Source organism: Mustela erminea, chromosome 10, assembly GCF_009829155.1.
Source record: "Mustela erminea isolate mMusErm1 chromosome 10, mMusErm1.Pri, whole genome shotgun sequence".
Lineage (NCBI taxonomy): Eukaryota > Metazoa > Chordata > Mammalia > Carnivora > Mustelidae > Mustela > Mustela erminea.
The window spans coordinates 102,653,593-102,679,390 of record NC_045623.1 but is presented as its reverse complement, the minus strand read 5'-3'; the positions used below and the strand labels follow the sequence as shown (position 1 = coordinate 102,679,390).

Sequence of the window (25,798 nt, the reverse complement as noted above, 5' to 3'; positions counted from 1 at the left end):
GAAGCACGGTGCTCAACTACCAAATGTTTTTTCTATCATATTGTGTTCAAAACTGTTGTAGACTACGGGCTGGGTAGTTCTGCTCTGCCTTACCCTTTTCCTTTCTTTTTTGAGAGTTGGCTCTATTGTTAGTCTGTAGGAATCACAGAGTTGTATATACTACAGGATCCTGCCTTTAAGGAGTTTTAAAAGTGTGCGGAAGAAGACAGAAGATATACTGAAATAAACCCAGTACGAAGGAAAAGTGATCAAAGTGATAATTGCCAAAAACGAGGGTTTTTTAAAAGTGCAGGTGTGAGTTTGGCAAAGGACACATGTAAGATGTGTAGATGATAGGGCATTTCAGCTGGACCTTGTGGAGTAGGAGGATTTAAAGTAAATATCTAGTATATTTTGGAAAATTTCTGAATTGCAACTTTTTAGAACTTGCTAGTGTTATGACTAGATACGGTATTCCTGACCATCTGGCTATACCACATTGCGTCTCTGCACATACACATTTAGGAGAAATTTGTGGCACTTATTTATTTATTTGTTTGTTTGTTTAATTTTTAATTCTTTTAAAAGATTTTTTTATTTGACAGAGAGATCACAAGTAGGTAGAGAGGTAGGCAGAGAGAGAGGGTGAAGCAGGCTCCCCACTGAGCAGAGAATCTGATGTGGGGCTCTGTCCCAGTACCCTGAGATCACAACCTGAGCCAAATTATTTATTTGACAGAGAGAGAGAGACAGTAAGAGAGGATCCTAGGCTCGATCCTAGGACCCTGGGATCATGGCCTGAGTCAAAGGCAGCCGCTTAATGACCGAGCCACCCAGGCTCCCCACCACTTGTTTTTTTTCTATTTAATTGATTTATTAACATTTTTTGAAAGCAGACTCCACCCCCAGTGTGGGGCTTGAACTCATGATCCCAAGACCAGGAGTTGCATGCTCTACCAACTAAGTCAGCCAGGCACCCCCAGAATTTTGTGACTCTTAAATTAACATTAGTGTACTGAAAGAAAAATCCTCATTTGATGAATTAGCTTTGGAAAAAGTAGGGTTGGTTTCTTAGCTAACTACTTTATTATGGCTCAGAAATTTTGTGGTAATTTTGGTTCCTTTGAAAGGTATTGTTCTTGGAAAACTAATTAATTGTATGAGAGACTTTTTCCTCTAGATTTTTTGGTGGTTTCAGTTTTCTACTAATGTTTTCTTTTTCTCTTTTCAGTTTTATATGGCGATTTCTTAGTAATTTGACTAAAATATAATCCAAATAATTTTATATAAGAGACTTTAAACAAACTGCTTGGTTAGAAAGTATTAATGGCTTACTAAAAAAAGTTGGGCTCAAGATTGGGAGAAAGCGTGCATTTTGTTGCAAAAAATGAAATGAATTTGCTGTAGCCACATGTGTTAGCTGCATTAAAAGACTGCTGTGCCGGCAAGCTGGCCTGGGCGGTTGCTCATAGAGGTTATAACTGATTGCACATGGAATGCAGTGGAATGTTCCTGCCATAAGGTCCTTTACAAAAAAGTAGAAGAGGGTGAAGAGTACTTTAGGGAACGTGCCAGATCTGAAAACCGAGTAGTAGCAGTTTTATTTAAGTACTTTCTTGTTTCAGAGAGAATATTTTCCATGGCACAGATAAATGTTACTGCCTTGACATTTTGGAGACCCACATGCATACAAATATCTTCGTTTAAAAATATCCCGTTATGGGGCGCCTGGGTGGCTCAGTGGGTTGAAGCCTCTGCCTTCAGCTCACGTCATGATCCCAGGGTCCTGGGATCGAGCCCCACATCAGGCTCTCTCTGCCTGCCTCTCTGCCTACTTGTGATCTCTGTCTGTTAAATAAAAAAAAAAAAAAAAAAAATCCCGTTATATTCCAAGTTTCTCCCACTTTGGAAGCATTTTTTTAATTGTCTAATTACTCTTAAAAAGGAAAGTGGGGCAGAATTAATGGTTGAACTGCTCACATTAATGGTAAATGTGGAGACTTTGAAACCGCATGAATTCCCCTCAGAAAAACAGGAGGGTAGGTAAAGCTGGCTCCCACATGGTCCTTTAGGTGATTAAACTGTGTTTGCTTCGCCTTTAACCACAGGAATGTGTCTCTAGCTGGCCTTTTGCTAAGTCTCTTTCATGTATTTATCAGTCTTCTCTTGTCCAAGGTCTTTTGTTGTTTTAGTGCCCCAAACTTAGTGGAATAGAAGGGACCCAGATTTTCCCCCCTGTTAATTACTAACATGGTACATTTTTAAAGGCTTTTTTATTCACACGTGTACATTTCTAAGTGAAATGCTGCACATCATAACTGATACAAAGAATGACTTCATGTCCATTAATGAAAATTTGGAATGGAGGAAGGAACAAAGTGGAGGTTTGGAAAGAAAGACTTTTGAAAGGAATTCTTTTAAATCGGAATGTGTTTTCTAACCAATAATCAGAATGAGGTCTTCTTAAGTCTCTTCTGGGATAAGCCATAATTAGTTCGATCAGACTGAGGTGTAAACTTCATAAAACAGCATCCAGAGTGCTTTCGTGTGGCTGGAGATGTAGGATAAGGCCAGATCTTCAGCAGGACTTCTCCACCTCTACACCATGTGCTCTAACTGTAGAGGTGGACTGCTGCATTTTCTCAGGATGCATTCTGGGAGCTGCATATCTGACTCCCGCCCAGTCATGTGTCTCTATAACCTGCCCCCATTTCACTGAGACACTAAAACTGCGGATGAAGATTTAGGCAGTTAGACATTTTTTTTTTTTGTAAGTAGGATCCATGCCTGGCATGGAGCACAGTATGGGCCTTGAACTCACGACTCGGAGATCAAGACCTGAGCTGATATCAAGAGTCAGATGCTTAACTGACTGAGCTACCCAGGCGCCAAATACCCAGACATTTAAAGTCTTAGCAGCATGATTTTTTTCTTATTATTTCTATCTTTAAATTTTTATTTACTTTATTTTTTACTTTTTTTAAGAGATTTTTTTTATCTGACTGAGAGAGACACAAGCAGGGGGAGTGGGAGAGGAAGAAGCAGGCTTCCCGCTGAGCAGGGATCCCGGTACGGGGCTTGATCCGAAGACCCTGAGATCATGACCAAGCCGAAGGCAGATGCCCAATGATTGAGCCACCAAGCGCCCTGCATGAATTTTTCTTAGAGCAAAAAACTGGAAACAACCCCAGTATCCACCAACAGGGGAGTGGATAAATAAATCATGGTAGATTTACATAAAATAGAATACAGTAGAGAAGAATTACTATGTGCACACACACAAATTATAAACAAATTGTAGCTGTATAAGCAACTCAAAAAAGAAACCAGTGTATTTATATAAATTTGAAAGCATGCGAAGCTGTTCTCTGTATTCTTTATGCTGTACAAACACACGGGTAAAACTCTGAGGAAAAGTAAGGCGGTAATGACAAAATTCCGCATGCTTCAGAGGTCAGCCGGCAGGCAGGGAGATCTGGGAGGGTCGGCTAGGGGAGCTGCCGAGGTGAGAGTCCTGTTCTGTAACTGTCTGGTGGGTACCTGGGGTTTTGTCTTCTCGTTACAGCTTGTGCATTTTATTAAATAACTATATATTAAGATTTATTTATTTATTTTTAGAGAGTGTGCATGTGCACGAGTCGGGGATGGAAGTTGAGGGGGAGAAGGGAGCATCCCAAGCAGACTCTGCGCTAAGCATAGACCCCCAACCTGGGACTTGATCTCATGACCTGAGCCAAAACCACGGGTCAGACGCTCAACCAACTGAGCCACCCAGGTGCCCCTATAAATTATAAACTTTATGAATCTATCTAGTATTTGTATACTAAGTACTTAATTTGAAAAGTATACAAACAAAGGGAGAAAACGAAGTTTTCACCCTGTAAATAGAGCTGTTTTTATCATGTCAGATGTAGAAGAAAATACAAAGATGTCTGTTTACATCAGTGACCAGGGCTTCTCGTGTGATGGGGACAAGCCCATGAAATTTTTCTCCTGCCCCCTCTTTCTGAATCCTTCTAGATACTTTTCAGTCCTTTTTCCAAAGAGAGGTATGTTTACTCTTTAAGTGGCATGTACATATTGATTAAATGACACTCATTTGGTCATTGGCCCGGAAGAAGATAAGCAGCAACAAGAGGCTTCTTGTGGCCCTGGAGGAACTCAGTAAAATCTAGTGAAATCCACGTGGGTACCAGTGGCATTAAACTTTTTTTAAAAATTTGAAATGAAACACTTTTGCTCTAATCAAGACTTGGAGTTACAGCAGTGAGGGTTGTGTGTATGTGTGTGGTGGGGGGATTAAGGTTGGGGAATAGAGGGGCCCCAGAACTGAGACTGCATTTACTCAGTTGGAGTTGACCGAAGTTGAGTTTGTCCTTTAGAATGACCTTTGGATGGTCTTTGAGGCTGCCCTTCTCAGTTTAGCACCGTCTGCTGGCCCCTGACTTTTCTGAATACCTTTTTACATCCTGACCTGCTGTCCCCTGTCAGCCTTCAGAGCAGCTTTTGCCTCTTTTTCCTTGGGCCCAAAACAGACTTTGTATTTTCTTCTACATCTGACACGATGGTGTCTCACATGGCAGCCTTCTAAGCTGGTCTCCTGGAATGTATCCCTGAATGTACCCTCTTTTAGATGAGATAAATTATCATTAACTTATTGAGCACATCTTTTTTTTAAAGATTTTATTTGACAGAGACGGTGAGAGAAGGCACACTAGCAGGGGAAGTGGGAGAGGGAGAAGCAGGTTACCCACTGAGCAGGGAGCCTGATGTTGGGCTCCATCCCAGAACCCTGGGATCACCACCCGAGCCAAACACAGACATCTAATGACTGAGCCACCCAGGCGCCCCTAGCACATCTTTTCTTAAGTATTCTTCAAGGACGTGATTGTCATGGATATATAGTGTTCTGATATATTAATAAAGCATAATTTATCTAATCCCCTATTATCAAATGATTGAGCTTTAAAACTGCTGCTTAGGCCTACTGTAAAGAAGACTGTAAGCCCACACAGGAAGGCAAGGAATTGTTTCTAGAAGGCAGTTTATATTCCTGCTGATAAACATGTCGAACTCAGCGTGTGCAAAACTTAGTTCCTGATATGTCCTCTTCAGTCTCCGCCTGAGCTTTCCCTCAACTCAATGGAAATTCTGTTTTTGTGGTTGCTCAGGGCAAAAATCATATAATCGCCCTTGACTTCTCTCCTTTCTTGCCTCCATCAGAAAGGCCTGTGAGCTCTGTCTCAGAAGGTACTCAGAATCTGACCACTCTTTCCTCCACTGCCACTACCCGCAGTCACCTCCTAGCAAGTTTTCGGGCTTCACCCCTTATTTTCTAGGACTCCCTCTCAACAGAGCAGCTAGAGCAGTCCTTTTAGAACGGAAATCAGGGGGCGCCTGGGTGGCTCAGTGGGTTAAAGCCTCTGCCTTCGGCTCAGGTCATGATCCCAGGGTCCTGGGATCGAGCCCCGAGCCCCTGCATCGGGCTCTCTGCTCAGCAGGGAGCCTGCTTCCTCCTCTCTCTCTGCCTGTCTCTCTGCCTCCTTGTGATCTCTGTCTGTCAAATAAATAAATAAAATCTTTAAAAAAAAAAAAAAGAATGGAAATCAGATTGTTTTTTGTTTGTTTTCTCCCCACAAACTCTAAGATGGTTCCCATTTCTTTCAGAATAAAAGAGTTTGTTCTTTGACCCCTCCTCCTCTCCCTTTGTAAAGCCTCCAGCCTTTTACTAAATGGTGTATTGGGTACATTCCTCCATGTATTCTTTAAGCATGTGATATTAGAGGCTACATGGTCCTCTGTTATATTTATGAAGCGTGCGTTTTTTAACTCCTCTTCTGTGATCAGACGTTTGACCTTAAGTCTTTTGTTTATTCAGTGGAGATGTTGCTAGTGCCTGCCTCGCCCATACCCCAGGGTTGCTAGTGAGCATCAAATGGAATCAGGTGTACTGCAGAGGATGGTATTTGAAAAGTTGGTCAACATTTTTTTTCGTGGTGAATTTTGGTATTTAAATTGTTATTTTCAATGGGAATGTAAATTTAAAGGCAGAAACAATTATACCTCTTCCCAAGTTGGAGAAGATCCTTGGTATTGTGTATTTACAACTGCTTTCTATTACATTTTGTAATTTAAACTTCTTCAAATACCTAAAAAACCTGCCATCTAGATTCTGAAACAGAAGAAGTCCAGCTAAAATCTCGTAGGAAACCTAGTCCTCTCTCTGTGCTGATTTGCATCATATTGTTCTAGTCTTTTGAGGTTGTCTGGATTAAATTCAAACTGTACTTCATGGAGGTTTTATAGATGCGGGTTTTTTGTTTTTGTTTTTGTTTTCCCGAAGGGAAAGCAACCACCCCCAGGCTTTTCTTTCTTCCTTTCCTTTCCTTGAGATGTATTGGAGTTGATTTTTAAAAGTCCATGCTGATTGCTCTTGGTAGTTGCCTAGTGAAGTGGGAAGTGCTGTAACCGAGCTAGCAGAGTCGGAGAGCTGTTAGACCAGAAAGGGCCTGCAGCATCTGGTTATATGGTAGGCAAGGTATGTAATTAGATTTCATTCTTGGTAGTATATTAACAATTGCTTATTTTGTCAAAATCATTTCCAGTGAGCTAAAAACTGTTCTTAGTTGCATTGCTTAGGGATGAATGCTCTGTACATACAGATGGTGAGAATAAGAAATAGGAAATCAGGTTTTTTTTTTTTTTTTTTTTAGATTTCATTTATTTATTTATTTATTTGGCAGAGAGAGAGAGAGAGAGAGAGAGAGATCACAAGTGGGCAGAGAGGCAGGCAGAGAGAGAGGAGGAAGCAGACTCCCCGAGGAGCAGAGAACCCGATGCGGAGCTCTATCCCAGGACCTTGGGATCATGACCTGAGCTGAAGGCAGAGACTTTAACCCACTGAGCCACCCAAGCGCCCCTGAAAGCAGGGTTTTGAGAGCATCTATAAGAAATTAGATTTTTGTTATTCAGCAGACATAAGCTGGGAGGCCCCTAGGCTCCGAGAGCTTTAGAGAGAAAGAATCATAGCAGTGTGGTGACTCATGAAAGCATCTAGGGGAGACATCTGAAGGATTGAGGGATAGGGCCAGGAAAGGTAGGGGAATGTCTGGGGAGCGTTTTTGCTTTGGCAGAATAAAAAACTGTGTGGCCAGAATTAGCAGAAGCTCTGTGTGAATGACTGACTATCACATTTACTGTTTCCTTGTGATGTTGTTCTGCTCTGATACCAAGAGTTCATTTTGTAACTCTGAATAAACTTGAGGAGGCAGAATGGGTGAAGGAAGAAACAAAAGCAGCTTTTTAAATGCCTGTTAATAGGGGGAAAACCAAACCATGATTAGTAATTAACAACAACAAAAACAGTAATAAACACTTAAGCTCTGCCAACCACAGTCAGGCACTTACAGATTTTAACTCACTTAGTCCTCACAATAATCTTAGGGCGGATACTCCTATTTTCCCCATTTCACAGATGACTTGTCTGGGGTCACAGGTTTAGGAGAACTAGAAAATGAACTTGGGCTGGCTGACTCCGGAACCTCTCTCTTAATACCTGTCCAGTATGTCTTGCCTCTCAAAATAGTAAGCTTTACTCTTCTGTGTAGAAGTACTCTCTGTGTGTAATTTGAACTTAACTGTTAGGTTGAAATTTATTTTGATGACGCTTCTTGATGCAGGGTAATTATGAATAACAAGGGCATTCTTACTAGTTCCACCGTCTTTGTGCCGCCAGACTGAGGGGAGAGCGAGGCCTTCCAGAGCATCTCCCTTCCCAGTCACTCAGCATCTGCTTAGGAATAGTTATTAGCTGGGCTTTGTTCAGTGTTTGTTAGAGCTTGGGGCACCTGCCTGGCTCGGTAGAGTATATGACTCTTGATCTTAGCATTGTAAGTTCGAGCCCAATGTTGGGTGTAGAGATTACTAAAGAAAATGAAATCTTTTTTTTTTTTTTTTTAAGATTTTATTTATTTATTTGACAGACACAGACCACAAGTAGGCAGAGAGGCAGGCAGAGAGAGAGGGAGAAGCAGGCTCCCTGGGATCACGACCCGAGCTGAAGGCAGAGGCTTTAACCCACTGAGCCACCCAGGCGCCCCCAAGAAAATGAAATCTTTAAAACAAAATGTTTGTTATAGCTATTATATTAATTTTATACCCAGTTGATGCATTGTGACATTATAGAGTTAGTAGGGTTTTTTCCCCCCATTGTGTATATTTATTTTTAATACTTTGGGATTGAGTATATAGTGAACACATATAGTACATTTATATTGTTTATAGGATTTGGAATGTAATTTTGTTATTCTAAATGATGAAGAAACTTATGGTTATAGTTCTGCTCGGTTATACTTCATGGCAATATGCTTTTATATCATTTTAATATGTTTCTAGAAATACATTATTCTCAGTAGGGGAAGGAACTGCTTATGGATTTTGGTTTTATGGTTTTGGAATAGGTGTACAGAATGGCTTTAGTGTGTGCAATTTAAAAAAAAATTTTGGGTATAGAAGCTTTTGGAAGAGGAATTCTTATTGAAGATGTCACTGGGATTTTTAACAAGCCGCAAACATTGCTCTTAGAAAAGTTAATATAAAGTTACAGTGTTGCACAATGATAAGTTAATTGTAGTTGCGGGCAAAATCTTTCATAGTTTGCCAACAGCAGTGTAATTGCTACATAGAGACTTTGAGAAATTAGATAAACAAATTCATTCTGGAGAATAAAAAGGTTTTTAAGTACAAATCTTGTTTTGACTGCCTTGTTTTCTGGGGCTTAGTAATTAAAACATTATTTCTGCATCTTTATGCTGAAGTAACAAAGTTGGGAAGAAGGCAAAGAAAAAAGGTGGTAAAATTGGGGCACTTAACAGACTTGTAAGGCCAATTTTGACTAGAAGGGTCTCTAAGAAAGAGAAGATGGTCTTACGGTTCATCAGTAAACTAACAGCTGTGGAACATTTTGTGATAATCATTTTAAAGGCATTTCCATTTATCTTGGATAAGAGTCTTCAGGTAAGCCCTGGCATGAAAGCGGCTGTCCTGTTCCTCACTGTTCTTCTACTCTCTGAAGGTAATGAGTGTCCGCTACAGCACGAGGAATAAAACCTTTAAGACAAAGGGGAAAAGACATGTAGGGCATAGGAAGAGAGAAACCAAGATCCTCTTCCCTGAGGACTGGGGAAAAAGTCTGGTCAGACTTTCAGTGCTGAAGCTGCCTTTCTGATTTGTGACAGGACGTAAGAAAACAGCCTTGAAGCTAGATGAGATCTGAATGGTGATGGGAGCCAAGGCACAGGTGAGGGGAGCAGAGTTGTTTGCCAGGAAGTCAGGAGATCCCTAGAACAAAGGCTCATTCCTCCAGGGGGCTAGAGAAGCTTGTGGTAATCAGCATTGTCATAATAATATGTAGCAAAGCTTGACTTCCTCCATGAAACATTTCGGTCTCCTCTCTGGGCTGTCTGGTCCCCGCGCGCTCCGATTGCCTTCCTCCCTCACAGCCTGTTCTCCTCCCGTCGGTCCTCACCCCCTAGGATGAAAACGCACCAGGATTTGGCCTCTTTTCTTCCATCCCTCCTCTGTCTCCAGAGAAGACATACCCCCTAGGTTATTTCATTCAGACTCAAAGCTTAAAGGGTCATGACTTGAAGTGGCAATGACTCCCAGATTAATTTCTCCAGCCTGGCCTGACCTCTTTGTAGATCTCTAGAACTGTCCACCCAGCTGCTAACCTAACACTACTTGAAAGCCGAAGAAGTATCTTAAACTTAACATGTCCTCAGTAGAACTGTTGTTTTCTCCTCCCTGGGCACCTAAAGTGGCCTGCCCTTCATTCTCACCCATTCTTTTTAGTTTCTCAGACCAAATACTGGAGTCACTCTGGTCGTCTGTCTCTCTTATAGGACAGTCCATCAGTAAGGCCGGTCCCCTCTGCCTTCATAGTATGTCCTGACTTCAGTTGCTTTTTACCATTTCTGCTCTAGTCTGAGTCAGTGCTCAGTCACTTCTGTCTTTCTGCTTCTGCCTCTGTTCCTATATAGCAGCAGAGTCCTATTTGGAAAGGTAAATCAGATTATTGTCACCTCTGTGCTTCAAATCCTCTGTGACTAGTGTCACTGAATAAATAAAAAAACCCACACCTTGGGCGCAGGGCCCCACAGAATTTGGTCTGTGATTAATTAGCTGATTGACAGCTCATTTTTTTTTTTAAGATTTTATTTATTTATTAGAGCAGGAAAGCAGGGTGAGGGGCAGAGGGAGAAGCAGGCAGCTTGATGTGGGATTTGATCCCGGGTCTCCAGGATCATGACCTGAGCCAAAGGCAGATGCTTAACCTGGCTAAGCCACCCAGGGGTCCTACATTTCATCATTATTTTCTTTTTTTTTTTCTCGCTACAGTTGTGGTCTTGCTTTTCTTTAAATGTTACTAAGGTCTGTGCTTGAATTACCTTCTCAGAGTTAACAGTAAGCCCACCTTAAAAAAAGAAAAAGAAAAAGATTTATTTATTTATTTATTTTAGGTGGGGAAGGCGCCGAGGTGGGTAGAGAGAGAATCCGAAGCCAACTCCATACTGAGTGTGGATTTCTAAGTGGGGCTGGATCTGATCTCACAACCCTGGGCACATGATCCAAGGGAAAACAGAGTCGGATGCTTAACCGCCTGCACCACCCAGGAGCCCTTGAGGTGGCAGTCTGCTTACTTTCAAAAGCCGAAGTGGCTCAGTGGTTAAACGGCGGCCTTTGGCTCAGGTTGTGATTCCAGAGTCCTGGGATCGAGCCCCGTGTCTGGCTCCCTGCTTGGTGCGAGGCCTGTTTTTCCCTCTCCCACTCCCCCTGCTTATGTTCCCTCTCTCACTGTCTCTGTCAAATAAATACATAAAATCTTAAAAAAAAAAAAATGAAGGCCACCCCTGCCACCTCCACTGTCATCTTGTATCTCCTAACTCTCCTTTATCTGTCTTCCCCAGGCGATACTATCTGTATTAGTTAATTATCTGACTTCCAGATGAGAACGTAACCTCCTTGAAGATAAGAGACTGTTTTTCACTAGATACTTCAGGTCTGGGGCAATGGTAGACACTCAAATAATTTGTTGTTGCCGTTAAAGATTGTATTTATTTATTTGACAGAGACAGACAAAGCGAGAGAGGGAACACAAGCAGGGGGAGTGGGAGAGGGAGAAGCAGGCTTCCCACAGAGCAGGGAGCCAGATTCGGGGCTCTATCCCAGGACCATGGGATCATGACCTGAGCCAAAGGCAGACACCCAAGGACTGAGCCACATGGGCGCCCCATCAGATATTTGTTAAATAAAAGAATATTTTGAACATTTGCTTTGTGTTAGAATTCTTGATGTGGACTAGTCATTAATTCCCATAACAGTTCTATAAAACTAGGTGGTAATATTATTGTACCTATTTTACAGATAGGAAAATTGAGGCTTGTCATATGCTCAAGTTATAGATGGATGCTAAGGTAATAGTGGATACTTAAGGGGTGGTTAGATTAAAGCCTCTGTAGTATTCTGTTTCCTTCATTGCTAAAGTCCTTGGAAATGTCTTCTACAAGTATTTTCTATTTCTAGGTCAACTTGTATTTTGATCATTGAATACTGAGTCACACTGTAAGACAAAATTCAGTTTTGGATCAAGAGACACAGTGTTTTTGTTATAGGAATGGGCCTTTCTCCCTGCCTGCACGAATGCTACATAGTGGAACTCATGGATTTCTAATTGCCAAATCCAGTTGTCATGGGAGTCCTTCTAGAAATGGCAAGCAAAATTTCCCAAATATTCTGCAGTGGTTGCTGTGTTCTATGTAATTGGTCTCTATACTTCCACTCAAGCCTTCTTCCAGTCCACTCTCTGTACTGTAGTCTATAAATAGAATCAAGTCATTCCAGTGGCTTCTCATTGCCCAAGGGTTCACTAACTTTTTAAGGTCTCTCGGTGATTTGACTCTGAGATTTTAGTGATTTTCTTTGTTTTCCCTTGTACTTGAGGCACACCTGCCAGACCAGTATCTGGATGCCACATGTGTCTTTTTACCCCAGGACTCCCTTCCTGGCTTGGGATGCACACTGCCCAGTGGTTTGGAGCCTTGGAGCCCCATGTTCCAAACTTTAGTCCAACCTCTTGCCTTGGGCAGGTACGTTCTTCTGTGGTGCCTCAAATGTAAAATGGAGATGATAATAGTACCCACCTCATGAGGTTATTATAAGGACTAAGTGAGTGAATACATGTAATGCTTTAACGCTTGGAACATAGTAGGCATTTAATAAGTGTTAGCTGTGGTTATCTCCACTTTCCCTAGCTGTCTCCTATTTATCCTCAGCCAGGCTTTTCTGTTTTATCAGATCAGAGTTTACTGACTCAAAAATCATCTCTCTTCAAAGTTTCTTTTTATACATACCTGTTTCTGTGTTCTTCTAGAACTCCATGCTTATCTAGCATGGCTCTTATCACAATTTGAAAGTGTTTACTTATTTTGTGTGATTATATGTCTGCCTCCTCCATTGGCTATTAGCTCTAGAAGGGCAGAAATAACTTGTTTGCTTGCCATTGTATTCCCAGCACATTGCTGGCACATAGTTTGTGCTTAATAAATGTGCCCAATGAATGAAAGTGCTGTTTAACTTTTCCTTTCTTAAAATAGGATCTTCGGATCTTTTGCAGTAGTGCTGCTGCTGCTTTTTTGCAGGGGATGGAGGGAGCAGAGGTGGAGAGAATCTTAAGCAGACTCCATGCCCACAGTGGAGCCCACTGTGGGGCTTGATCTCATGACGATAAAATCATGACCTGAACCAAAATCAGGAGTTGGATGCTTAACTGACTGAGCCACCCAGGTGCCCCAGGAATGCTTCTTTTGAGAAAGATGAATGCTAGCATGGAAACTAGTATTATTTCCAACTTGGGAAGCTTGGAAAGCTGAGCACAATGAGTAAAGATACAGTGAGTAAAGCACAATGAGTAAAGATACAGAAGGCAGAGGGTCAGGGACCACTGGAAGACAGGCAGAAAGATCAGGAAGATGGGCTTGTTCTTTAAAAAAAAAAAAAAAAAAAAAAAAAGAATCCTTATGCAGGTCAAGCTTGTTATATCTAGAATACTGGAGAAAACTTCACAGCAATAAATTGGAGTGGTAAAGTGGTAGGTGTGTCTGATCCGAGAGTCCATATTTCCTGTGAAATGTATACAGTAAGAGATAGTTCTAAACACCTGGGGAAGAAGAGGGATTTCCAAGCGCTATCCCACTCTTCTGCCTCCCATTATATTTTCCTTTGTCCTTATCTTTTCTGGTGACCCCCATCAGAACATCTTCCGATTTAAAACCTGGTCATCTTTCCTTATGTCCCCTGTTTACCCATTACTGCGGTTTCCTAGAAGTTGTACTTCTACCACTGAATTAGAAATTTAGACTCCTTCTCTCCCAGAGATGAACTGTCTTGGCCAGAAGTTGAGTAAGTTGGCTGCTCAGGGAGAAAAGACTCAAGAGGCAGGTTGTGCGGGGAGATCCAAGTGCCGGTCCGCAAATCAGCACCACCTACTTATGAAGTCAGCACTGTGAGTGCTGCAGAAAGAGGAGTCATGGTATCCAGCTACAAAGAAGTAACAATCTGTAAGGAAAGAGAATACTAATATAGTCATTGGTACTTTGGGTATGCATTGAGTATCTACCATGTGGCAGGTGCTCTCCTTGGAGCTGGGATAGAACAGTAGATGAAACAGAAGTTCTCATATCATGGAACTACATTCCAGTGACGCACAGAATAAGCCAGGTGGTCCGGTGTGCAGTACGGACAAAGCAGGGTAACCAGATGGAGAGTGAAGGCATACTGTTTAAGTAAGATGGTCAGAACAGGACCATCTGCTCCCCCTGGTGATGTTTGAGCAGAGACCTGTGTGAGGTTAGGGAGTGGGCTGTTCGGATGGGACAGGAGCATTCCTGGTAGGGCCAGAGTGCAAAGGCCCCGAAATGAGAGTATATATCTGCAGTGAGAAGGGCAGCGGGGCTGGAGTAAGGGGGGAATCACTCCAGTAACTAGGCAGGAGGTCAGAAAGGGACTCGAGTTGTCTTCAGTGTATGTTGGGAACCTGTTGGAATGTTCACTGGAGGCATGACGTGGATACGATCTGGGTTATTGTGAGAAGAGGACCGCGGTTCGCAGTGCCATCTTCCGGGTGAGAGAGGTGGAGGCTTGGACCAGGTAGTGGTGGTGGTGGTGGTGGTGGTGAAGAAGTCACGGGATTCTAGACTCATTTCGAAAGTAGAGTTGAGGGCGCCTGGGTGGCTCAGTGGGTTAGGCCGCTGCCTTCGGCTCAGGTCATGATCTCAGGGTCCTGGGATCGAGTCCCGTGTCGGGCTCTCTGCTCAGCAGGGAGCCTGCTTCCTCCTCTCTCTCTCTCTGCCTCTCTGCCTACTTGTGATCTCTCTCTGTCAAATAAATAAATAAAATCTTTAAAAAAAAAAAAAAGAAAAGAAAAGAGAGTTGATAGGGTAAGTCAGATGTGGGGTGTGAGAGAAGAAAGTCAGAGATGACTCTTAAGATCATCTGTTAAAAGTTGCTTGTGGAGATGGGTCTCGGTTTGTAGTATACTGTGTGTCCAGAGGAGTCTCACTAGGAGGGGGGAGGCCTTAGGTCTGGAAGATGCTTAAAAGGAGCCTTAAAAAGTGGCATGAAGGGTGATTTTTTTTTTTTTAAGATTTTTATTTATTTATTTGTCAGAGAGAGTGAGTGAGCACAGGCAGACAGAGTGGCGAGCAGAGGGAGAAGCAGGCTCCCCGCCGAGCAAGGAGCCCAATGCTGGACTCGATCCCAGGCCGCTGGGATCATGACCTGAGCCGAGGGCAGCCGCTCAACCAACGGAGCCACCCAGGCGTCCCATGAAGGGTGATTTTATAGGAAACAAAGCAATATGAGGGATAGAGCATTTAAAACAGAGTTATGTTCTGACTCCAATCCTCAAAATATGCCTGGAGTCCATTCGTTGCAGAAAAAGTGGTGATTTATCCTAAACAAAGCCTGCACACTGATGACACGTGGTCCTGGGAGGCATGCTGCATTTGTAGCAGCGTTTATGTTGGTGAAAATAGTTTATATGTTGAAGATACTCATTAATTACTGTTATTTCGTTCTTAAGTGCTTTCTTCGTTCAGTTGACTGTGATACAGAGAACCGTCATATTAAATATTGCCACATCTTATGGTAATACAGTTCTTTCTACATTCTTTCTCTGAAAGTTGATGAAATGAACTGATATTTTAAGTATACATTGCATAGGTATGCAGTGTTTTCATTTTTCTTTTTATGCTCCTGTAAATCATATAGGATTTAATGATATTAGAATTATACATGACAAAAGAAGGACATGCATCTGAGTGCCTGTTTGGTGTAGGGCATTATAGAGGGATCCCCAAGACATGGTCCCTATACTGAAGGGATTTATAATGTGGTAGGAACCTCAGAGATTTGGTGACGCAGCTGTAGGACCTCAATGCAGCACTTTGATTCTTGCCAAGAAATAGAGTTTGTTTTTTTTTAAGATTTTATTTATTTATTTGACAGACAGAGATCACAGGTAGGCAGAGAGGCAGGCAGAAAGAGAGGGGGAAGCAGGCTCCTTGCTGAGCAGAGAGCCCGATGCGGGGCTTGATCCCAGGACCCTGGGATCATGACCTGAGCCAAAGGCAGAGGCTTTAACCCACTGAGCCACCCAGGCGCCCCAAGAAATAGAATTCTTATTTTACCAGTTAGTGGGGGAACTTCCCTCACTTTGGTTTAAGGATCATGGAATAGGGTTAACATATCCACCAAAACACTGAGAAAGTTAAAAACAAAAAATACCTGTTTTTGAAAATTAGCATTTGTGTAGTGCTTTACTCATTTAATCCTGTGAGCTAGGTATTATCTCAGTTTTAGGGAGGACTCAGTGCAGTGGTACCCCAGGTGACAAAAAATTCTGAATATATTTACTTAGTGTTCATCATCCGTTTAGAGTATTAACATATTCCGAATGGTCCTTTGATCCCAATCGCATTTCCTTCCCATTACATGTACTGTGTCCCCCCCCACCCCCCGCCGCGTTTTAGTCATAGTTGGAAACATCCTGTTTCTTAGTTGGGTTAAAGGAAGTAAGTTAGATCTCAACTGTTATTAATTCAGAAGGAGAAAACCTTTGGCACATTAGAAAATATTAGTTCGTTGTCCTTGGAAGTAATGGTAGAGATCATGGGCTTCTGATGAGGTGAAGGGCTGTTGCTGATATTTTATTTTTATAACAGTGCTTTTGTTTGCAGAGTTGGAAAGTTTCAAATTTTTTTATTAGGAAACATTTCGTATATTCAAGATAATACGAGACATATATAACTGTAAAGAATTATATAAAGCAAACTATCCTATTAAATACTCTTCAGCTAACATATAGAAATTATCCATGCCAGGGCGCCTGGGTGGCTCAGTGGGTTAAAGCCTCTGCTTTTGGCTCCGGTCATGGGATCGAGCCCCACATCGGGCTCTCTGCTCAGAAGAGAGTCTGCTTCCCCCCACAACCCTCTGCCTGCCTCTCTGCCTACTTGTGATCTCTGTCTGTCAAATAAATAAATAAAATCTTCAAAAAAAAAAAAATTATGCATGTCTTCCGGGGCTTACACTACCCCCTCAAACAGGTAACAACAGTACTGAGTTGAGTTTTACATTGTTCTAAGGTGTTTTCTGTAAAATATCCTTCATATAAGAATTAAAATCTTTTAAATATTGTGGGTAAATTTCATCTTGTTTGACATAACTGTTATGAAAGTAGCTCTTCAGAATTATATTTTGATTTACTTATTTTTGTTAAAATAAAAAGTTTTGTCTACATGCAGGCAGTTACTTAGGCAGTTTGAGTTCAAATCTGTACATTAGGAAACTTAGATTCAGAAGCTGCAAAGATCTGAAAGGAGGGAATCTTGAGGAAGGGGAAAAGGATTTCTTGTGGATCAGGAGAATTGCTTGCTGGTGTAGTGTTTCTGCTGCTTAGTCCTAGGGAAGAGGGAACAAAGAGGTGCAACTGGAAACTATTTTAAGTTGTTCTTGGCAGAATTGGTACCAGCAGTGAGTAGCTAAAAGATGGAGTCAAGTATGGCTTCAAGGTCTTATAACAGCAAATTTCCTAGAGGTTCGAGAGTGTTTATGTTAACCATGTTTTTGAGCAGTGAAGACTACTTGAGGGTCTTGTCCTGGTCTCTGTCGCTGCGCCGCTGAAGCCTGAATCTGGTGCACATAGTGTGACACTAAGTTCCATTTGCTTGGTAGAGTTTGTGGGTAGTCTTCCATCTTTTAGGAACTGTGATCCTCCTAGTTCTTAGTTTTCAATGGGTAAGGAGGGTTTTTTTGTTGTTGTTGCTTTGTTTTTTTAAGATTTCATCATATTTGTTTGACAGAGATCACAAGTGGGCAGAGAGGCAGGCAGAGAGAGAGAGAAGGGGAAACAGGCTCCCCGAGGAGCAGAGAGCCCAACATGGGGCTCGATCCCAGGGCCCTGGGATCATGACCTGAGCTGAAGGCAGAGGCTTTAACCCACTGAGCCACCCAGGGGCCCCTGGGTAAGAAGGTTCTAAACAATGCCCATGATGTAATTTTAGGGGGTGGTCGTAGACATGTGCATACATGCACACATATGTATACATACGCATAAAATGCCTTACTGTGTTTGCCCTGGCAGTCGCTACATAGAGGCAAAGAGTAAGCCTGTAAACGGGTACCGTGGCTACGAGTGGGGGCTCTGGAGCTGAGCCGTCGGAGTCCGCATCCTGGTTTGCCACTAGCTAGCTCTGTAGCCTTGCTGACGTTGCTGAACCTCTTTGTGATGGTGTCTCTGTACAGTGACGGTGACACCACCTCTGTCTGCCTTAGGGGCAGGAGGGCAGGTCCGCAGGATGTTCCCAGAGCTCAGGGCTTACGGTGCTTCTAGCACTGCACGAGGCTGGCCATTATGTAAATCTCGTCCCTGGTGCCTTTTGGTTCATTGCTTAGGTTGCCGTTTGTGTGTGGGGAGATGTTCTTTCTAGAACCATGTCTCCTCGTCACATGATTCTGTGCAGTACGAGCCTGTTCACACTCTGCAGCAGCTGAGGTTTGAGCCGAAGTGTGTGGCCCGGCCGCGGAGCCCAGCCGGAGGGAGAACTGAGCGCCGCCGTAGCAACTGTTGCTGTTTGTGTCCTGGGCAGCAGGTGCCCGGGACGTTATTTTTTCATCGTGATCTCACCGATAGCCTGGGACGTGGCCGTGCCTTAGGGAAGTGGATTGGCTGAGACGTCTGGTCTTTGAAGAGATTTCATGACCCCGTGTCGTGAAGACTCTCTTCCATGTGCAGTCGGAGGCACTAAGGCTTTCCGTGTGTGAGGAAGGAAGGGAGACTAAGCCTCGGGTTCAGACGGTCCCTGAAGTATGGGGCGCCTGGGTTGGTCACACCTGAAATACGTTCAGTCGGGGCAGTAAGGCTTCGTGCTTTTCTGTCAAAAAGTAATTTTGCTGTCTCAGGGCACCTGGGTGCCTCAGGTCATGATCCCAGGGTCCTGGGATCGAGCCCAAGTCAGACTCCCTGCTCCCTTTCCCTCTGCCCCTCCTCCCTGCTTGTACGCGTGGGTGCTCTCTCTCATATAAATGAATAAATAAAATTCTTAAACCAATTTTGTTGCCTATAACATTCGGCAGATGATTTGTGGTCTGTGATTCCACTGTAGACATACACACACAGTACACGTGTGTGTGTGTGTGTGTGTGTGTGTGTGTATAATGTTATTATCGAATGTGGATTTCAGAAATAAGACTGTCTTTCCAGTGAATACTTAATTATCAAATGCTTTTCTAAAGTAGATAATAAGATCTTTTAAAAGGATTTACTTCAGGTAGTTGTATCCAGTAATTGTCTAATTTTTATTTATTTATTTATTTTTAGAAGATTTTATTTATTTGTTTGACAGAGAGAGAGGGGGCACAAGCAGGAGGAGTGGCAGGCAGAGGGAGGAGGAGAAGCAGGGGGAGCCTGATGTGGGACTCGATCCCAAGACCCTGGGATCATGACCTGAACTGTAGGCAGTTGCTTAACCAACTAAGCCACTTAGGGGCCCCTAATTTTTATTTCTAATGTTTTGAAATATTTATGCAAATAATTATGTGGCCCATTTCTGAATTTGGGGTTCTTATTTACCATGGTTCAGCCATAAAATACTTACTGAGCACCTGCTCTGTACCGGGCTGTGTTCTGAATCCTGGTGGCACCCAGTGGATGTTGATGGTCTGATTCTTCTAAATTCTATGTACAGATCCTACCTGTTAAAAATGTGATAATTTTTGGGGCACCTGGGTGGCTCAGTGGGTTAAGCCGCTGCCTTAGGCTCAGGTCATGATCTCAGGGTCCTGGGATCAAGTCCCGCATCGGGCTCTCTGCTCAGCAGGGAGCCTGCTTCCCTCTCTCTCTGCCTGCCTCTCCATCTACTTGTGATTTCTCTCTGTCAAATAAATAAATAAAATCTTTAAAAAAAAAAATAAAAATAAAAATGTGATAATTTTTGTTTTTCGATTGCCTTCTTCAGATTCAGTGGTATGAATTTACTGATTTGGATGTTTTGAACTTAAAACAACATCATGTTGAACTAAAGAACATGTAACTGAGTGACTTACAAAACCAAATCATTTTCATTTTCTAGGTATTATTAACCCAAAGAACCCAAAGGAAGCTCCAAAGTCCTTTAGTTTCGACTACTCCTACTGGTCTCATACCTCGGTGAGTATACTTACGGTGCAGTGTAGTAATAGAACAGTGCTGGTTGTGAACAGTTTTGAAAGAGCTTGAAGGTCCAGAAAGAGGACAGAGATGACTAACACCTAGGAAAATGGGAAGCGTGGGGCCCTTTGCGGTACTCTTCTTATAGTAAAGGACCCAAATCTTGCTGGCTTCTAGGGATTTTTCGTGAACTACAGCTTGCATTTGTCTCTCTTCATTACATTTTTTTTTTTCTGTTTTGTGCTGGAGTAGGAGAGGTTTTAAACTACTGACAGAACCTGATGACCAACAGAAAGACCTGTGAAAGGGGTTGGACATTTGTCACTAAAAGCTAGGTTTATTGAGAAATAGCCATACTACCTAGAGTGAGTGCTGGGAAGTATTTTTATATGTGGACTTGACCTTTGAACTTTTAGTACCATTTTCCATTTAAGAAAATTTTCTTGTACCTTTCTGTGGATGGAAGAGTGATACTTTTAAGGTTATGGAAAGTGACGTGTAATTGGGTGAGATAATTTCATGCAGATATTTTTATGTTTGGCTGAGCCGGATGACTGTGTGTGTGTGTATGTGTGTGAGAAATAAGAGAAAAATAAGCTGTGTAGAAAGGATTTAAAAATTTTATAATATATTTTAATAGGTGACTGTTGAGATTCCAAACATTTAAATTTATTAAAGCAGTAATCAAATAAGCCTAGGAAAGAATACGAATGAAATGCTGTTTATTTCTCCTTTTAATCTCTACAGCCTGAAGATCCCTGTTTTGCATCTCAAAACCGTGTGTACAATGACATTGGAAAGGAAATGCTCTTACATGCCTTTGAGGGATATAATGTCTGTATTTTTGCCTATGGGCAGACTGGTGCTGGGAAATCTTATACAATGATGGGTAAACAAGAAGAAAGCCAGGCTGGCATAATTCCACAGGTAAAAAAACAAAAACAACAAAAGACCTCTGTTTAATATTACTTTTAGTTTTCACTTGCTGTAACAATACATATTTTTCTTTTATTTAGCCAACATTTATACCGGGACTATCCTATGCAAGGGACAAAAATAAAATAAATCACTTGTTCCTTTCTTCAAAGGATCTAGTGGTCTAATGGAAAAGACCGACATGTAGACATGTCTGTCTTTAAATGTGGGGAGTTGGCATTCTGTAAAAGTTTTGCTGCATACCCCTGTCTGGGTATTTTATCTTTTGAACAGTGCTACCAGCTTCTTTAAAAAATGGTAGCGTGTGCCAGGCTTTGTTCTGGATCCTGGGACACCTGGTCGGTGTTGTTGATCAGATAGTTTACCAAATCCCATAATATAGATCACCTTTTAAACATATGATTATTTTTTAGTTTTTTAATTGCCTTATCAGAGATATTTTCCTTTTATCTTATTAATTTAATATTATCACAGTAAGCTTGAATAGTCTGAGAATTCTTAAGAGCAGTGTCTTTTGACCTTGTATGTTTGGAATGGAGAGGAGTTGTGACATAGAAACTTAGGAATTTAGAAGGAACTTCTCTCATTAATGACAGAAGTGTGGTTTGCTTTTATTGATGATATTTGGAATTAGTTTTAAAGTTTTTTTTTTTTTTTTACTATAGGCCTAGTGTAACCTCTGTATTCTGAGAGTAAGATACATAAGAGAGCAACAGCTACTTTTTCTAATGGATTATTGGACTATAATTTTAAATTCAGCTGTATAATTGAAATGCTTAACTATCAGTAAAGACTAAGAATTTTTCAGAAAAAACTGAACATACTAATGTATTTTCTTCTGTTAAAAATATTTGTCAATATTAAAACATCTATTAGGAATTGTCCTTCTTTGTGTATAGGAGTAGCAAAAATTACAATAATAATTAGAGAAAATACTGTGTAGCACTCATGATGTGCGAGCACTGGTCCAAGTGTTTCACAGATACTCAGCTCATCCTCCTAGTTTGACCCTAAGAAGTAGATGCAGTTGTTGCCTTTATTTTATTTCCCTCATTTTAAAGATGAGGAAACTGAAGCATAGGGAGGTCATGTCACTTGCCCAAGGGAGTGGCAGAGCTAGAATCCCAATGCAGGCACGGTGGTTCTGGAGGCCTTACTTCTACTACTATGTATGCTTCTTTAGCAATGAAATAATATTCTGTAGATCATAGCAACTTACACTAAACAGTCTGTTTACTCCATCATCACACTTAGTTTCTCCGTCCTTCTCCTTTAATCTTCTTTAAAAAAAGATTTTATTTATTTATTTTGACAGAGAGAAACAGTGAGAGAGGGAACATAAGCAGGGGGAGTAGGAGAGGGAGAAGCATATTTCCCGCTGAGGAGGGAGCCCGACGCAGGGCTTGATCCCAGGACCCTGGGATCATGACCTGAGCCGAAGGCGGACGCTTAATGACTGAGCCACCCAGGTGCCCCTAATCTGTTTTTATGTAATTACATATATATCTCTTGTAGAATTTTGAAATATTTAATTTTAATGCAAAAGCATTAATTTTTAAAAACAAGATTATCATTTAGAGACTGCCATTTATAATACATTTTAAATTCTGTTTAGACTTCTGGAGAATCACAAACATAGAGTTCATTTTCCAAATCTGTCCTGATTGCCTAAACATTAAATGTATAGCAGATGAAAATTTAATAGAATTTTATCAAGTATTCCTATTAAAATACCACATTTTGAATAAATTCAGAGGATGGGGAGAGTGAAATTTTGTGATTTTCCTGATCTAGAAAAGTTAATGTTTTCTGTTGGAAATGTCACTGTGAGGTAGAATAGCCTCTTATAAAGGGCATGGAATCTTAAGACAAAGGTAAAGGGGAAAATTTTATACGGACAGAATTATTCTTTTATTTATTTATTTATTTATTTGGAAGTAATCTTTACACCAAGCGTAGGGCTTGAACTCACAACCCTGGGATGAAGAGTTGCATGTTCCACTGACTGAGCCAGCCAGGCACCTCCGTACTATCAAAATTAATTCTTAAATACCTTCATTTACTCCCTTGAAATAGTATGCATTCTCTCTTTATACATACATATGTATGATTTGTAATGTGTATGGTAACTGACAATATAAAATAAAATTTATATAGCATGATAAAATGTGTACAAAATATAGGGTTTTTTGTTTGTTTTGTATTCGTCAGAGAGAAAGAAAGCATATGTGAACGGAAGCAGAGGGAGTGGCAGGCAGAGGGAGAAGCAGGCTCCCCCTAAGCAAGGACCCAATGTGGCCTCTGGGATCATGACCTGAGCTGAAGGCAGATGCTTAACTGACTGAGCCACTCAGGCATCCCCAAAATGTAGTTTAATAGTAGTTTGACTGCTACATAATAGTAGTAGATTCACTGTTACTCTAGGATAGTGTGACGAATTGGATTCTACATAAATTTAATGTGCTAGGGACCTAACACAGGAAGACACAGAACTTTTCCCCTAAATGTGGCTTGCTTTCTAAGGAAACATTTCTGAGATGCTGTCATCAAGGGAGAATAAAAATTCACAACTGTCCTTTTATTTCATTCAATGCATTCTCCTTTGATGTTGTTACCATTAATATTTTGAGAAAGAGAAAAGGTATCTCGCTTATTCATTTAGCACTCATGGGTGTCTTTATACTTCTCCCGTTTACGCTGTTCCCACCTCTCTCCTTCTGCCTCTGTAGTTATGTGAAGAACTGTTTGAGAAAATCAATGACAACTGTAATGAAGAAATGTCTTACTCTGTAGAGGTGAGTACAGCCGTGGGTTAAATAAAGCCACAGGCCTCTGGACTCCGTCGCCTCCATTCCAGCGGGCCCAGGTGATGACTGCGGGTCGTTTAACCACTCTCCCAGTTTTGTATTCTTAGGCTGCTTCTGAGTTTTGGTCATCATGAATAACGTTGCAATTAAGTCCTTGTTCATAAGTCAGAAGCTTGTTCATAAGCTTTATTTTTAGTTATTTCGTTTACGTATCCGGTTGTCAAACAATACATGTGAATTGCCAAACAGCTTTTTAGAAAGAAACACTGTACCAATTTCCAGTCCCATCAGGAGGGTGTAAGTACCCATTGTGTCATTGCCAACTTGTAGTATTTTTGTTTTTGTAAATTATACATATGCCTATTTACATTTTGAGATTGCAGTGCTTATCTTGATCATTTGTGTGAATTCTTTCCCCCTTTCATATTTATTAATAGTGATTTGTGACAGGCATTGGTGTTTGTTTTTGAAGATTTAATTTATTTTATTTTATTTTATTTTATTTTATTTTATTTTATTTTATTTTATTTATTGTGCCAGTGAGAGATGGAACACAAGAAGGGGGGGGGGGTGGTGGAAAGCAGTCTTCTCGCCTAGCAGGGAGCCCGATGTAGGCCTCGATTCCAGGACCTCGGGATCATGACCTGAGCCGAAGGCAGAGGCTTAACGACTGAGCCACCTAGGTGCCCCCCAGACATTAGTTTTTAAATTCTGCATAATCAGATCTCCCCTTCCCTCTTTCTAATCGCCTACAATCTTAGACAGTTATTCTTCACCCAGTGTATACTCCAGCTCTTTGAAGAAGAGGTCTGTAGAATTACATTGTATACATACATTCATTTATTTAATTAACATTTCTACTCATTGATATGTGCTTTTTGAAGCTGTTTCACTTACCTCCTGCTTTGCTACTCAGTTCTGTAGTAACTGAAATTAAGTGTTCTATTAACATGAGCCTGTTGTTCTGAGACATGAAGCTGTTTTTAAGCAAACTTTTTTTTTTTAATGTATGTGTTGTGATATTCTATAGGACTTACACAATTCCAAGTTGACCCACATAGCTGGTCAACTTTTCTTTACCTATAAAGTGTTGCCTAAATCTATAAATTTTAGAGAATTCTGCCTTGTGACTATCATACACCAAAATGGGAATGTGCTGCTCTAAAAATATTTTTGTTAAAATTAAGTCTCTAAATAACTTGTCTCATCCTATATTCTTTTTGACAACTAAATGTATAACAAATGAAAATTCAGTAGATTTTATTCTTATTAAAATATCACATATTTTAAATAAATTCAAAGGATAGACAGAGAGATAGAATGTGACAATTTTTGAGCTGGTAGATAATAGGAGAAGACGCCACGTCCTTTCTTACCGGCGCTCACAGTCTGCTTGGAGTGCGGTGTAGTCGGTCCTGTACTGCCTTGCGTCGGGACCTCTGCCCGCTCTCCTGCTTCTCTCCTGTATTTGCTCCAGCCACTGGCTTTTTGGCCCTTTCTGGAACAATAGGAACTTTTCCTACCTCAGGGCCTTTACATTTACTTTTTCTTCTGCCTGAAATTTTCTTCCTCTGTATATATTTTTGTCTAAGTATTTCAGCTCCTCCCAGTCATTTGCTCAAGGCTCACCCTCTCAACGAAACTTATTTGACCGCGTTGTTTAACCCTGCAGCCGGCCCTCCAGCCCAGCGCTCTGGTCTCTCTCCTGTTCTCCCTCCCCTCCCGGCCCCACCCCGGGTCTCTTCATGTTCTAACCTACTTTAGAATTCTGTTTACTTAAGTATTTGTCACTTATTTTTATTTAGAATCATAAACTCGCTGGGGCAGGGATTTTTGTCTGTTTTATTTACTGATGTGTGCCAAGTGCCTAGAAAATGCCTGGAAGATGCTTCTGCTCAGTGAATTGAATTTGCCGCGTGGGGGCTGTAGTGGCTGGCTTGGAAGTAAAGGAACTGGTGCTGGCTTTAGGTGGGTTTGCGAGTTAGAGAATAAGTAGCAGAGCACAGCAGCCCTTACCTAGGTTACTTGGGTCCTCACACTCCCATACCTGGGTGAAGAGGGACAGCAAATCATTCAAAAAGATGTAGTATCTTTCTGAGACTCCGGAGTGTATATCCAAGTTTAAATACTACACAGGAATGTTAAAGTGCCATTTCACTTTATAGGAAGACCTGCTTTAAGAAGGTGTCCTGTTGTTGTCCTGTTGTTTTGATCTCATATGGGATCAGTTACTCAAGGGTTCTCCATATTTTAAAAACTGATTCTAAAATGCAGTGTAGATATACAGTCAGTGGGACACCTAGGTGGCTCA

At 41.4% G+C, this 25,798-nt stretch overlaps 1 protein-coding gene across 12 annotated transcripts in view; it reads left to right on the top strand.

Moving 5' to 3' along the window:
- KIF1B (kinesin family member 1B) overlaps positions 1 to 25,798 on the top strand; it is a 145,595-nt gene that overhangs the window by 21,589 nt on the left and 98,208 nt on the right. For all 12 annotated transcript variants that reach the window (XM_032301545.1, XM_032301546.1, XM_032301549.1 and 9 more), the window contains exons 3-5: positions 19,668 to 19,744; positions 20,492 to 20,671; positions 23,410 to 23,475. In XM_032301545.1, coding sequence (XP_032157436.1) covers positions 19,668 to 19,744; positions 20,492 to 20,671; positions 23,410 to 23,475 — 323 coding nt within the window. The remainder of the gene's footprint in view (positions 1 to 19,667; positions 19,745 to 20,491; positions 20,672 to 23,409; positions 23,476 to 25,798) is intronic.